The 16,040-nt window shown below is 35.9% G+C and overlaps 1 protein-coding gene across 4 annotated transcripts in view; it reads right to left on the reverse strand.

The window, feature by feature from the left end:
* Positions 1–3,119: 3,119 nt before the first annotated feature.
* PRKD1 (protein kinase D1) overlaps positions 3,120–16,040 on the reverse strand; it is a 350,894-nt gene continuing 337,973 nt past the window's right edge. For all 4 annotated transcript variants that reach the window (XM_039469407.2, XM_039469406.1, XM_074393281.1 and 1 more), the window contains 2 exons: positions 4,951–5,036; positions 3,120–4,096 (listed from right to left, as the gene is read on the reverse strand). In XM_039469407.2, the coding sequence (XP_039325341.1) occupies positions 3,878–4,096; positions 4,951–5,036 (305 nt within the window). In that variant the 3' untranslated portion in view covers positions 3,120–3,877. The remainder of the gene's footprint in view (positions 4,097–4,950; positions 5,037–16,040) is intronic.

The raw sequence follows: 16,040 nt of genomic DNA on the forward strand, positions 1-16,040 counted from the left end.
CCATGCGTGTACCTAGGCAACAATATTTCATGTTCTTCACATGTACCCCAAACCTAAAATGCAATAAAAAATAATAATAAAAAAATAAAATTAAAAAAAAAGGTCTAAACAAAGGGTATGCAAAATATAATTAGTTTATGAAGGTCATCAGACTGAATATTGATTGGAAAATGAATTAAGAGAGGAGGGGACAGATGGTTTTCTTATTTTAATTGCTATACTTATTATATACATTCAATAAGGTGGCTGACCATATATTTCTCAAAATTGTCTCCATCACAGTGGGTATTCACTTAACTCAAAGATTATTTCTCCCTTAAGGACAATGAACATATAAAAATCATCACTGTTTAAAACATTTCTCTCAGGCCAAAAGCAAGGACCGTGGTAGTTTGCTCTAATGGTTCTGGATACATAGAGGCTAGCAATTTTCACCGCATTTTGGGTGAGCTGACAATATTGCTTTTTAAAGAAATATATGACAATGATAGAGGACACATCCTGCCTCAAAGGAGTTTCTGTCACTTCTTTTACTTTTGTCATAATAATATCCTTTCTGTATCAAAAATGTTAATCTGCATCTTGCATTAAATATAAACTGCTTGCCTGCCCAAATTATTTATTATAACATACCACTGATGTGAGGCTGAGCAAATTTATTGCTGGTATTTAACACAAAAGTGAGTGCTGATTTACTAAAATTGGAGTCCTTGCAGCATCACTAATATTGTTGGTGGCAGAAAGTAGCATGACTTTTAATGGCCCACTTTTTTCCTTGACATGGGCAGTGGCTTTCTCATTCCTTTGCTTGATGATAGTATCATTGTTAGTATCATTGCCACACAGAGATTCTTTTGACATAGCTACTCTGAATGTAGCAGGAGAGTCCTGTTCACTACAAACTGCTAAAATAGTTGGTAAGGGTGCCCCCCAAAAGGCTAAAATTATTACCTTGCCATATTTTCTACTGTTACCTACTTAATCCTTGAAATTACTTCGTATGTTGATATCTGTACTACTACTCCATTTGATTCTACCTCTGAAAATTCCTTTTCAATTTTCCTTATTCTGACAGATCCTACCATATCAATAATTCTCAGATTTGTGTCCTATGACCACTTTCCTTTCATATTTATTTTCCCCCAGGATGAATCATTCCCATCAACATATTTTGGGCTGCTGACTTTTGAATCTGTTATCTTCAATTCCAGATTTATTTCCTAAACCCCAAACTCCTTTCTAACTACTTTCAGAACATTTCAAACTTGGATGCCCTACAGAAACTTCATACACAAAGGTTAAAATGTGAACTCACTCTTTCTAAATCTCTAACTGCTTCTGATTAATAGTCCTTTCAGCATAAAAAATGTTGGTTTCCTGGGATTTACACAGAATAAACTCCAAGTCCCCAGAATAACATACAAGGGCCTCCAAACCAAGATCATCACCCATCTCTACTGGATGGACGTCTTCATTTCTTCCTTACCTTTGTTATTCTTTTTAAAGAACTACTTTTGTCTGTGTAACAGCCCTCTTTAGACCTTCATCTTTGTTCATGCTGTTTTCTCCTACTTTCAGCCAGGTGTATTCCATGATTTTTTCTAGCTCTGCTCAAACATCATTATGTTGCCTTCTTCCTCCATTATTAACTATTATCCATGATGCCTCATATCTTTACATCTTATTTTCTAAAAGCACCAACAATTTTTTATGTTTATTCATTTCTAATATATTTACTTTGTGCAGGGACCATGTCTTATTCACATTACAAAATCTTAGAATCTAGCAAAAAGCTGTGTAGAAAAGATGTGAAATAATTTTCTGCTGCATGAATAATTGACTTCTGTGTGGTTTTATAATGTAGAGTAATATTTGGTTACTCTTCTTAATCATCAAGGACTCTAGGATATTTTATACTATATGGATAGTATTACCACAGTTTATGTTCCTATAATCGTTTTAGGATCCCATTATCAAGCAAGAAAAGTTGAGTACATTTTATTTGAGTACATATTTATTGAGTACATTTTATATTGCAGCTGATCAAACATAGGCATATCAACTATATAAAGTATCATAATTTGAACAATAAGCCTCTAATTTATATTGTGCATATACTAAGAGGGAAGAAATTTACATGCTTCCACTCCTTTTTCATTTTCCTGAAATTGCTTAGAAAAGATATCATAGGAAAGGTGCCAGTTATATTCCTAGGTTGGCAAGAGTCATCGTCTTACTGATTAACATTCTATTTTCAACTTGATGGCACGTGTGTTTGTGTATGCAAATTCACTTGTGGATGCCTGCACACATGCACACGTGCACACATGCACACACGCACACATACTCTCCCCCTAGAGAAAAGCTGACTAAAGAACCTTTAATTTTTTTTTACTTTTAAAGTTCAGTAATAATACAAAACAGAGACTAATCATTAGAAAGATTATCTATTGTCCCCTTATTCCTCCCTGCGGAAAGAGTAGTCTTAACATACTTATCTAATATATTCAACTGTTTCACAAGTCTCGTAACATTCTTCCAAACATTAATTACATTTTTTTTTCTGTTATACAGCATAATATTGCCATCTTGCTACTAAGGAAAACAGCCCACATTACTCACATTATGTACCTAAAATCTGTTAGGTCCAATTTCTCTTCTCCAGGCTGTAGAACTTCACTTGATAAGCATTTCTGTTTCGAGATTACTTTCCAGTCTTCAAGTGATTTTTTGGTTCACCTCAGAACCATCTTTAGATGATATGAAAAGAAACTAGATCTGGTATTCTAATAAATCCCTAGCTTCTACTTACTAAATCAGAAAGCTACATTAAGATGGTATTTGCAATATTCCTACTTATGCCTCCATGTACTCTGTTTGACTTTGGTCACTTTTCACTTTGGAAGCCTTCCTTTCTATTGGAAATTAAACCATATGCAAGACAGAAAGGCTTCACTTCACTTTGAAACATACTTTTAAACTGCTTCAGAGTAAAGAAGGCTACATTCTGGACTATGAGCATTTCTTCCTGCTTTTTGAGCAGACATCTCCACTCTTAGCTGGACTGAAAACCCGACTGTGAACTATGAATGAAAATAATTGACTCAGATGGATACATATTTTGACAAGAATATTTTTTATTATTGAAAAATTCACAAAGGTGAAAGGTTGTTGAGCAGCTCATTTTCCATAGTACAACAGAGTATTATAGTAAAGAAGGAAAATTATCTGTTATATATGGCAGTTTACATTTCTAAGGCATTTAGGCTTAAGAGCACTAGGTCTTGCACGTCTAGGTGCATTGTCTTGAGTTTAAATATACTGAGGCACACCAGGCAGGCAAAGGATTTGAAACTATACATTAAAACTTGTTCATGCATTTGTGTCTCAGGATTTTATTCCCTACCCCTCATTCATTTATTCTTTCACATGAGTTCTGGAGTTGTTCATAGAACACTGGAAATTATCGACTCTTCAAGAGTTTGTTTACAATGACAACACCAGTGGGACACATCAAACAGAACTATTCCATGGATACATTCTGTCTCTTACCAAAATGAGGCTCCAGTAAGAAAAACACTGATTTGCAAAGGCACAGTGGAGACAGGTTTAATGCATTAAATATAACATGAATCATTCACAATAACAAGTTTAGTGTTTCAGGGAACTTTTGTTAATACAACACAGTTGGTCACACAAAATACAAATGCTTCTGTTGATTTGTCTTGGCAACTCAGATACATCAACAGTGCTAACAGTTTAACAGCTTTGTTCTCATCTGACAGAAAATAATGGCAGTTATGCAAGGCAAATGTTAAACCTGACCGTATGTATTTATTAGTTCCACAGTGTTTTGACAGATTATAGGAGATGGAACTCAGAGGATGCTGACACGCTCACCAAGGGCTTTCATTTCTGTTTCTTCAGTTTCAGGACTGTCACTGTGGCTAGCACTTGGATTGACCAGGTGTGCAGGGTACTGCAGCCCCTGCTCGCCTGCATACTGCTCCCACCTCAAGTCATCACTTTCATGGGTGATGTAGCGCTCCCCGATTTTGCATTCCAGCTCTCGCAAATCTAACCAGGTCTGATAGTCCTGAAGAAGAAATTCCAAAATATTACCATAGACATCATTACAATCAACATGCTGTTTCATATGTTGTCAGTTTCCACAATTTATGAGTTACCCTTTTCCTTGTACTCTAACAGCACTGAATCTTTCATCATGCATCCTCAAGTGACAGCATCGGCACCAAAACCATCCTATTTACCTAATTTTTGCAAATACATACTGTGTATATGATACCATGAATCAAAGAGTAGGCAATTAATGTTAGCAGTCAAGCAATCATGAATGCTGGTATTCCTTTGAAATTCAATGTCTACAAATAATCCTTCAGTATTTCAGAGTATTATTTTTCTAAACTTGAAATTCAATCTGAAAATAATATTTAAGGAAATAGAAGCAGATGTATATACTTTGTATTTGCCATGCATTTGTTCCATACATAATAACTTAGCATTTAAAAATATAGCTTCTAAATGAGTATAGTGCATGACCAGATGGGCATCTATTTGTACATTTATCAGGATTACACATACAGATGCTTTTAAAATCTGGTCCTCTGAGGTCTGTTATGATCCTTGGTTTATTTATTTATTTTTGGTTTTGCTTTTGGATTTTGGAGTGTGTGTGTGTGTTTGTGTGTGTGTGTGTGTGTGTGTGTGTGTGTGTGTGTGTATCTCCTCTACCAAGTAATCCTGGTAGAAAAAAATGTTTAGAAACACTAAATTGTTATAAAATCTTATAAAGTTGCATGTATTTGATCAAAAAAATTGATATTAGAATAATCACACTTTAAAAATTATTGCAAAAGATTTCTAAATATCAAAATCCTATAAATATTTAGAAGTTCATTCAGCTAAGAAAACTCAATGATTATTGTTTACCTGTAGCCAAGGGTGGCTCAAGGTCTTATCCACACTGTAGCGCTTTCTCATTTTCACTTGCAGCAAATTGTTGATAAGATCAATGGCTGAAAAAAGTTAAAAAATTATCAGCAAAAATAGATGACAAATCTGGAACATATGCATAATTCATTTATAGTTTATTTCACATCTGCTATTTCACACAGTTAAATGCAGCATAGTGACAAGGAACTAGAACATAAAAAAAAATTCTCTTAAGAATTCTGAAACCTTGGCCTTCATTTTATTTTGGATACTGAAAAAAAAAATAATAAAGTTGGAAGTAATTGTGGAAGAAGTATTAGAATATATTGTATGATACGCATTTCAATTTGTCTATGCTTTAATATATTTTTTAGTTTAGAAATTTTGTTTATATATACATCATTTAAATATGTCTTACAATACGGGCAGGATAAAACTAATATTCAAGATAATGTTTTTACTAATTTTGTTATAAAACATGCTGAATGTTTGAATACACATAATGGTTCACACAGTATTGAATTAAATGACAGACATCTGAACATCTTACTTGTGTGAAAAAAATACAGCATAATAACATGGTTCATATCTCATGACAAACCTGGAGCCTGAAAAACATCAGCCCAAGAAGAAAACACTTTAATTGCTTTTACTTTGATTTTGCTTTTAAAAATAATAAATGTGTTGGAATTACATCAGCCATTGTAGACTTTCTCGAAAGTTAGTTAGAAAGAAATCTATCTAACAAGAACTATTCTCTGAGGGTTAGAACCACAGTCCCTCTGACCTAGTACTCTGCTTGTGACTGGGGTGCCTATGAGTGTAATTTACAAAGAAAAAGTAATACTTATTATTATCTAGTGTGAACATCATCCTAGTTACCCACAGTACCATGTGATGGAGTTTTCACTCTCCTTTTCTGAACATTATATTTTCAGTATACATCATTAATATTTTGTTATTTATTAAAGTCATTCCCTCACACTTTTCATTCCTGTAATAATTTCCATGTTTTATTTTAAATTTTAGCATTTTCTTCCTAAAAAGAGCTTAGTGAAATCTGCTAACCTAACGGAATCATTTATATTTCAAAGAGCTGATTTTTGCCTTAAGCTATCCTGGGTATTATATCTGAAAGTTGGCTCTTTTTACCAAAAATCTTAAACAGGGAGCTGATAAACGAAAATGAAAATTAACACCTCATCTTTCCCAATCATTAAGCCTTGAATCAGGCAGCTTTGAATCCACTTTTTGGTGTGCATCAAGCACGGACCTGAAGATACAGACTGTCACATAAGACCAGAGGAACAAAGACTGCTTCCTTGAATCAGAATCCTTCCTAATATCAGGCAAAGAAAAGTGACTTCTACAGTCTTTTGGTAATTGAGAATTTTATCTCTATGATGCTAATATTCCAAGTATTAGCCTGCACTGAAGGGCTGTAGAATTAAACATCAAACAATTATTTGGAGAAATGAAATGTAACAACACACATTTAAATGTTGCCTATGCCTATATACTCTTGCCTTACCTAGGATGCCTGAGGAAATACTGTACTTAGTACAAATTCATATTCCAAGCATGCGTTCTCAGAGAGCTTTTGAAAGTATAGTCCTCTCTGTGAACTGCATACAGGGCATGTACTTTAAAATAGCCATTCACATGATTTACTCACTGGTGAGAAAAATGCACCTTCCATTCTTGCTGCTGTGAAGCCACATAGCAAAAATGGAGGACAAGGAGTGAAGGGAGAGCTTATGTGCTATTGCAAGCATGCTGCAGCATTTCACTGCCCCAGACACTGCAGGAAATAGATTCATGCCATTAATTCACTCATTCTGTTTTGAATTCTGTAATTAGAAATGTAGGAGTACAGTAACTCAACAAAATATCTGGTTTGTGCCCAAATGGGCCCCAGCAGTGAACCATACTGCATAATGGGGAGGGAAGTACTATCAGACGGGAAACTAGAAGTGTCTGAAGGGAATGGAATAAGTGCAAATGAAAAAATTGTTCTGCTGAATGAAGCATGCAATCATTAGTCTGACTACGCCACAGCACCCAACCCAAGTGACCTGAACAAGCACAACAAGGCAATGACAAGTATCTCCAAGAGAAAATGTTTAAGGATATAAGGAGAGAATTGGAGGAGATACATGTGTCTATATAAATGTGTGTGTGTGTGTGTGTGTGCATATATTTTGTGGCTTTGGAAGCATACAACAGAAATAATTAACTATTAAATGTTAGTGCCTGTATCTAAATGTTGGGACCATGGTGTTAGTGAGAAAATAGGTCCAACATTAGTAGTTGAGAATTTTGTTCTACTTGTTACTTTTCTGGAACTCTTAAAACATCCTTTTTATTAATCAAGTTGTATATAATCCAGCATTAACGATACCATCCAAAATGCATTTTACTAAACATTTTTGACAGTCTAGAGGTTTTTTTCCCTTACAGTATTCTCTTCACTGGCCATGTCTACATTGCTACAATATTCATGTAATAAAATTTTCTTACATGTATTATGTATGTATAAATCATTCATTTATCTGTTCATTCACCAAATGTTCCCTAAGTAATTACTGTTGGCAATTACTTATGGAATAAAAAGTTAATGATCAAGCCCTGGCCCTGAAAAGTTCACAATGTAATTGCAAAGGCATGTGCATGCCCCTCCCCAGACCACAGATTATATCATGACACAACACACCATTTCGAATCTTGGACCTTTAATTAATATCCTACTAGAAGCAAAAAAAAAGTGTTTTCTTTTTATAACGTACTGTCGTTAGTCCTGTTTATGTTTTAGATGCAATGGAGAACTTTATAACAATTCTTTACATTTTTGGAGACAGTGATTTATTTCCCTTAATCTCACCTCTATAGTTCCTTCAGCTCTTTCAGCCACCTTAGTCGTCCTGTACACCTCGATTTTAATGTTCACTAGCTTTACTCAATGTCCCTGCTAAATTCAGTGATCATCACTGACCAACATTTTCCTCATTAGCTGCCAATTTCATTTATACACAAATATATTGTTCATATAGCGTGGGATTGAGAGGTTTTCATTCTTTAAAAAAAAAGAAATTACATTCCTGGGCCAGGCATGGTGACTCACACCTGTAATCCCAGCCCTTTAGGAGGCTGAGGTGGGTGGATCACGAGGCAGGAGTTTGAGACCAGCCTGGCCAATATATAGTTAAACCCCATCTCTACTAAAAATACAAAAATAGCCAGGTGCGGAGGCGTGCACCTGTAATCTCAGCTACTCAGGAGGCTGAGGCAGAAGAATCACTTGAACCCGGGAGGCAGAGGTTGCAGCACTGAGCTGGGAACGTGCCACTGCACTCCAGTCTCGACAACAGAGCGAGATTCCGTCTCAAAAAAAAAATTACATTCATATTCTTGAGTCCTTATAACAATGCCCTGAAAGTAGTTATTATTTTAATCTCCATTTTATATAAAAGAAAAACTGGAAGCTTCAAAAGGCCACATAACTTGGTCCAAGTCAGACAGCTCCTAGGCAATACAGCTGAATTTGAAACCCAGGGGGACTGGACTTCAAAGCTTGTGCTCTTAAACACTATGGCAGACTGCTACCATATTATACCATTAACTCGTCATTATAAATGGACAATAATCTCAAAAATTAACTAAATTTTTAATTGTGACAGTCGTGATAAATTCTTAGTTATGTTTCTGTCACACTTTTATGTGCTTGAACGCAAAGATGGGTGTATGTCTGGATGCACATCTTCATGACCATAGCTCTGAATGTGATACGACACTCTCATGTCAGAGGGGTTAATTCTCCTAGCTTTCTGCCATGTCCACACCAAACAAGCCCATGTATTAATACAATTATTAGAACTTTTTTCGGCCGGGCACGGTGGCTCAAGCCTGTAATCCCAGCACTTTGGGAGGCTGAGGCGGGTGGATCACGAGGTCAAGAGATCGAGACCATCCTGGTCAACGAGGTGAAACCCCGTCTCTACTAAAAATACTAAAAATTAGCTGGGCATGGTGGCGCGTGCCTGTAATCCCAGCTACTCAGGAGGCTGAGGCAGGAGAATTGCCTGAACCCGGGAGGCGGAGGTTGCGGTGAGCCGAGATGGCGCCATTGCACTCCAGCCTGGGTAACGAGCGAAACTCCGCCTCAAAAAAAAAGAAAAAAAAAAAAAAAGGACTTTTTTCAGGATAAGGCTTAAACTTTTTTCAGGATAGGGCTTTCTGACTCTATCACAGAACACTGCCAGACCTATTAATTATTGTTTAAGCAAGGCTTAAAAAGAGGCAATGCTTCCTCCTAGAGGTATTCCTTTCTAGCTCATATTTATCAGCTTCTCCAAGGGCTATTTCAGGCGATTTTTTTTTTTTTCAAATGCTTTATTGTCATTGAGACACATCGGTTCTTGGTAAGACACACTCTACCAATCTGAAAATCCTACTTTTAAAAAAAGTGCAGTTATTCCGCAATAATACATTCTAAGTAAATTAACAGTGAAAAATACTTTCAGTCATTTTCTTCCAATAGCCAAATTTTGTTTTCTAAATATTTGCAAATCATCTATTTAATGATTCATTCATTCTAGAATTTTGTTAAGGATAAATACTAAGCTTCTTGTTGACATTTCATAATACATTCTTTCCCCCTTTTAGAAATTCAGACAACTCTAGCTTATCTTAAATGTCTTGATATCTCTCTCATTTTATCCATGGTTTATTAAAAATTACAATGGCTCTAAGAGCACATCTGTTAGTTTCTTCAATATGCAGTATGTCCAGCTCTGAACATTTACCCATCTTATAGCTGCTATTGAGTGCACTTTTGTGATACTTCCATTTCTGGTAGGTGCCAGCTCCCAGCAGAGACTGCCATGTGTAATTTATCAAGTCTAAAGACACTATGACAAGAGAAAGGGGAAGCCAGTTGTAAAGGAGCAGTCAGTGTAGTCAAGCTGGAGAAGTCACAGCAGTCCCAGAAAAGAGCCAACAATCAGGGAAAGAAGCCCAATTGGGGTCTCAAATCCACTTGCAAAACTAAAATCAAAATTCAGAATTCAGATCTAGAGTGAATGTGGTAGGACATGCTTTTGGAACGGCAGGAGAGTAGGGGAGACAGATACGAAATTGGGCCATTCTATCAACTCCTCTCAAAAACAAAGTAAAGGAGAAAGGGAACATGGTCTGGTTGTGGGAGGGAGGGAAGTAAGGAGTGGAATAGAATAAAATGTCATAATCTGGCTGCAGATTAGGGTACTCATGCCCAAGTTGGGAAGGGTAGAAGAACGCCGAAACTCCAGTTTACTTGCAGCTCCATAAGGAGTTGGGTCCTTTAGGAATCTGGAGCCTATGCAAAAGAGATACTGGGGGAAGAATGCCTCAGAAATTCTTGGTACCATGTACCTCCTTTTCCTTCTATAAAAACAGCAAAAGGACTATATCCAAATACCTAGGTTTCTTGGGGTAAGATACTGCAACACAGTGCAGTCTTTCAGTGGTTTCAGGCAACACGGAGGTGCCATTTAAACAGCAGAGATGGAACAACAGCCAGTACAGTAGGGGAAAAGAAAATCCTTTATTCTCTTGGGTTCCCTGTACCCTCTTCCCCGCTTATGTTCTCAGTTTGAATACCCCTACCCCCCAGCACTTTTTTCCTGAAGGACACAGGAGTAAAATAGGCAGTGGCTAGTTCCTCCTTCTTTTTGCACTAAATATGACACCAACCTTTTTAAAGAGTGGTATGATTGTTTTCTGATTATACCTGGTCATTTATTCTGGAGGGTGAGTCTTTCTGACACTATTCTGAGAATTTTATTCTCTTTATTCATGCTTAAGCTCAATCCTCTCCTTCCAGATTTTTAATACGTTGTCTTAAATCTAAAGTTTCTTAAATAGCCACATCCGGGCAATGTGAGAAGTCTTTTTTTTTTTCCTCCTCTTATGGAAAAATTTTAAAGAATTATATGGTGCAAATTTACATTTTAAAATTGTCTCCTCATGAGCAAAGACTTTTGTGTTTTATAAAATGTCTCTAGCCATAAATTCACAATAATGTTCCCTCCAAGTTAAAAAAAAAAGATATCTAGTGTTTGAAGTCTAATGTTTCTTTTTTTGCCACAATAAATTCTTGGCTAACATACTTACTTTCCTTCTAACTTCCTGTACAGCATTTTTTCTCCTTGCCCTATCAGTTTAGAGGCAAAAAATGTCAGGAAAGCAAAAAGAAAATTTTATCAAACATTCTCTTTTGGCAGAATGGGACTTTCGGCAGCCATAAGGATAGCTGAAGTTCTGTGTGCACAAGAACACCTGAACACAGACAAAATTAAATGGTATATGCAGGTGCTGAGGGCTTTATGTTTTAATATGAGAAGAAACATACATCAGAATATGATACAGATTTCATTTCCTTCTAACAACAAAATTCAGAATTATATTTGAAGTTGCACAAACATTATTGCAGTCATTCTCTATTTTAAAGCAAATGCCAAGTATGTGAACACAATAGGTTCTTTGTATTTAGAAGGTAGATTTGCAGGTGTCATTGTTGTGGCTAAACTGAAGGGTATCCAAATCTTGCAGAAAACCCTACAGAAAGATTCTAACTGAACATATTTAAATTCTTAATAGGCTCCCCAGGTCACACCTTTCAATCATGTTCCATTTCCCATCTTATTTTCTTTTATTATTTCAATACATGCCTATCTCCCCCACATTCTCTTTAGATTTTAGCTGCTTTAAGGTCACACAGATTGGGTGTTCATTTTTTGCATATAAGTTTCATAAATCTTTAAAGCAAAATATATTTAAACCATAATAAATTAGAAAAATGCTTGCTAAATAGCATTTGGTAGACCAAATATATTAGTTAAAAATTTATATAGCCATTTTCTTAGCTCTAAGTTTTAATACCCATATTGTATGCATATGGTTTGTATATTTTGGCTAAGCATATTTCTCAATGATAGGGCATCACAATTCTACAAAATATAACAGATCATAAGATCAGTGACTTTTTTTAGAAAAACAGAATGATGCTGAGAGTAACTGCATGTAGATTACGTTTATTTTACAATATGTATTTTATAGGACGAAAACTACCTATGGAACCTCAAAGCTGATCTCTTTTGTCCAGACACAGTATTTTTTTCCCCAACTTCTCTCCATCCCAAATTACTCAGGTATATTTTCAAAATAGAAACCATATGAGGACAATAGTCTGGTGATAGAGCCATCAAAATCAGACTTGAAGCTCCTTGCCTTCAGGCAAGTGTTTTCTCTTTCAGTTCTGCCTCACTGCCTGTCACAGTGTAGTATTTAGTACTTCTCTCCCTTTGGTTTGCTTCATGCTGATGGGAAGTTGTGTGTTTATTTTAAAAATCGTTTTGCAACCCTTCACATTCCAGCTCTCAACCCAGCATGCTGTTGCTCAGCAACACTAACTGGGACGCTCCTCTCAGGGGCTGAAACCAGAGGCTGCCGGCAGCAAACAAGGCCACTGGAAATCATCATCTCACTCGCTCCTGAGTCAATTACTGGAATCCAGTGAAGTGCAAGACCTTTAGAGACGCGACGGGGCATCTTCCCTTTTTCAGTTCTTTCCTCTGTAGAAAGTTATTCTATCAATGGTTACTTCTTTGCTTTTTATCCAATTTCATTTCCTTCTGAAAACTGGAGATATGATCTTGGAAATTATAAATTGCTTAAACACAAGCATACAGCAGCATCAAAACTGAAGCCCAATTGATTCAAAATCTAAAGTAGAAATCAAAATATATTTATTTTATTCTGATCATGTTAATATTGGACTTTTTTCATTTTAGTGTACAGTTAATTTAATGGACTACACACAAATCCTTTGGAAAGTTTTATTTTTAAATATTGATACTCAAACCAAAGGTCAAGTGAAAATCTTTAGGAGAGGATATCAATATTTGTATCAATATTTGTAGAAGTGCCTCAGGTGTGTGCAGCTGCAGTTTGACTCCAATGGCTGTGCTAGGTAGTGCTTCTCCAACTTTTACATACATACGAAAAATATTTAAGAGATATTAAACTGAAGATTCTGATTTCACAGTTCTGTGGTAGGGCCTGATAGTCTGTATTTTAATGGCAGCTAGGAAATCCAATATAGCTGAACTTTAGACCATATTTTGAGTAGCAAAGAGCTAGAGGCATGAGAACATTGAAAGTGGTTAAAAACTGGCTTACTATTGCCCAAAGGGTCCCTGAATAGATGGAAATACATATAAAGAAAGGTATCTAATTACAGAAGTATCTGTCCTCAGCTCCATCTTGTTCAGTATCTGGAATGAGGAGATAGAAGGTTTTAAATATAATTTCTGCTCAGAAGTTGCAACAGGAAGAACAAACAAGTTGGATTACACAAATAAGTTCCCAAATAACTACAGATTGGAGCAATGGGCCATGCTGGTAAGATAACTTAAAGGAGACAACTGAAACTAAGTTGTCCATTTAGGTCCTGCTCTCTAAACCCCCTCAAAAGGACTAAGTACAGAACTGGAAAATCTGGCTTATCAAGAATATACGTAAGAATGAATTATGGGTTTTAAATCCACAGTAAACTCAGTATGAGGCTATTTATTATCACAAATCAAATGTTGTTTTATGTTGTGCTAAAAGAGATGTGTACTTTGTAATGAGGGAAGTAGTAGCTTCACTTTACTTTTAATTAGACTCATTGACCCTTAAGTCAGATCAGCCGTGAGGTTTGACTATAAGAGAACATAGATAAAGCAGAGAGTGCTTGTGCCACAGTGAACAGGAGGCTGAATAAAAAACTGACTTGTGTGGAAGAAGAGAAGCCTGGGGGAGACACGATGACTGCTTTCAAACCTCTGAGATGAGTCTTTATCTGGAAAAAAATTAGGTTGGTTCTATTCGTGTGTATAAATAAGTAAACATTTTTGTTCATTGTTTTGGGGTCAATTAAAAAAACTGGGCTCCTCATGAAGTTGTGTATTTCCATCACTAGAGCAATTTAATAGTATTCTAGATAATTACTCAGTGGATTGGCACTGGGGAGCAGTACAGGGGTTGGATAAGATTTTTAACATCCTGTATTTTAAAATACTATTCTTTGTTGTTATGGAAGAAAGCAAGCTTACAGAATATTTAACTTTTGTTGATCTTCTATTCAGACATCTCCAGATATACTCAGCTGTTATATATTTCAACTAAACTATGATGTACATTCAGAAGTGAAACTTTATACCTGGAATATGCAGGAAATATTTCTATGTTGAATGGCAAATAAACAGCCAATTTTGAGTATGTACACTGCCAATGTTCTTGCTAAAAACTCTGAGCCGTTTCTCCCTATAAATATCATTTGCTAGGGAAAATCTCATTAACTGTATTTTACTTGCTACCAAACTAAGTAATTCTTTTCCTAATGGGACATGATTTTCAGATACCATCTTATTTGGATTTTGATTTGTATATTTAACAAAAAAAAATCGCTCTGCTGCTAGACATTTTTCAAATCATTGTATGCCTTTGGCTCATAATTGGAAAGTTCCTTTTTATTGTATAAAATTAATATTTTTTATTGAAATTAAACATAATTAATTCCAGAATCTTAAGTTGAGATTGTTTAGAGTATTAAACCCCAGTGGAAGTTCTGATCGCCATAATTCACTTTACCTTATCAATTCTGATTAAATTTCCTGGCACCCAGTCAGCATTTTTAAGCAGTTCACTGGCTAGTCTCCTCGCCTTTCCTCCATGCCGTTATGTCTGACAGTGTGTTAATATGTTGACAAATCAATCTATTCATTAATATTCAGCAGACTCGCTGGATCTGCAAGGCTCATAAACTGTTACAAACACAGTTTAATTATTAAAATGACAATTGTCTTTCTTTTGTTTCTCGTACCATTGGATTTCTGGGTCTCATCTACCCGAGGCTTATTTTCAATGGGGTTATTTTTTTGTTTTGAACAATATGTTGTGAAAGAGGGACCTACAGCTGGTTCCTTTTCATGGCAAAGTGCTACTTCCAACTTAAGTGTTTAGCGTTCTGGAACACAGTTGGATTTCGAAAACATACCATGTGGTAATGGTGCTAGGCTTTTATTTAGCTTTGCTTTGTGTTTGTACTGGCTGTGTTTTTCAATCTCCAATTTCTGGAGAAAAAACACACTTGTGACAAATTTTATTTGAATTTACCAAATTTGTTGAATGACAAAAATATTTTAATAAAATTTAGATGCCTTGATAAATTTAGTGGTATATTATTATAGCCATTCTGTGCCTTGAAAAACCCTGTATTTTGTATTGTATAGTTGAGGATTGAGGCCATTTGGAAGAATAAATTATAGCTGTGCTTATCAGGGAAAAGACGCATAAATACTACCATGGAGGTTGCCAGAGCACACAAGTGGAAAAAACTTACATCACTGGTTGCACCATCATAATCTGATAATTTTGCACTAACGGCAAAATTATCAGATTGTGATGCACTAAAAACGCATTTCCTATGCCTTTGCATTAATTCTAAAGTGTGTGTGTATTTCACCAAGTTTCAGGGCTTCTTGTCTGGTCTCAATTCCTGAGAATACCGACTAACCATGTGACTCTGATGCTGAGCAGAAACAACACAGCAGGTGACTCGGGAATAGGTGCTTCTTCAGACCTCACCTGTGAACACAGAAAATGATCTTTTGTCTGCAGGGGTCGGGGGCTCATTGTGAGACAATTTCCGAGGCTGCCTCTGTGTTGATTACTGCCTGCTTGCCTCTCTAATGGCATACAAAGGAATATCAAAACTCAGAAGAAAAAAAGCGGCAACTTCTCTGGTAATCTTCATGGCCCATTACTAACCTTTCTCAAATTTATTGTATATCTGTATTTACTGTATATTGAACATATCAATTCAATTTGATAATGGAAATGTTCTATGACTCTAACAAACGCTTTCCAATTCACTGCTACAGGTCTGTCATCATTCTCCCAGTGAAATGACTTGCACTGAAGCAAATTATATCTCACTTCACCAACTATACAATTCATGCCACTCGGTTACCTGTGTCATTTCTTCTCCTCTTAAACTCTGTGGA

Source organism: Saimiri boliviensis, chromosome 2 (assembly GCF_048565385.1).
Source record: "Saimiri boliviensis isolate mSaiBol1 chromosome 2, mSaiBol1.pri, whole genome shotgun sequence".
In the NCBI taxonomy this organism is placed as follows: Eukaryota; Metazoa; Chordata; class Mammalia; order Primates; family Cebidae; genus Saimiri; species Saimiri boliviensis.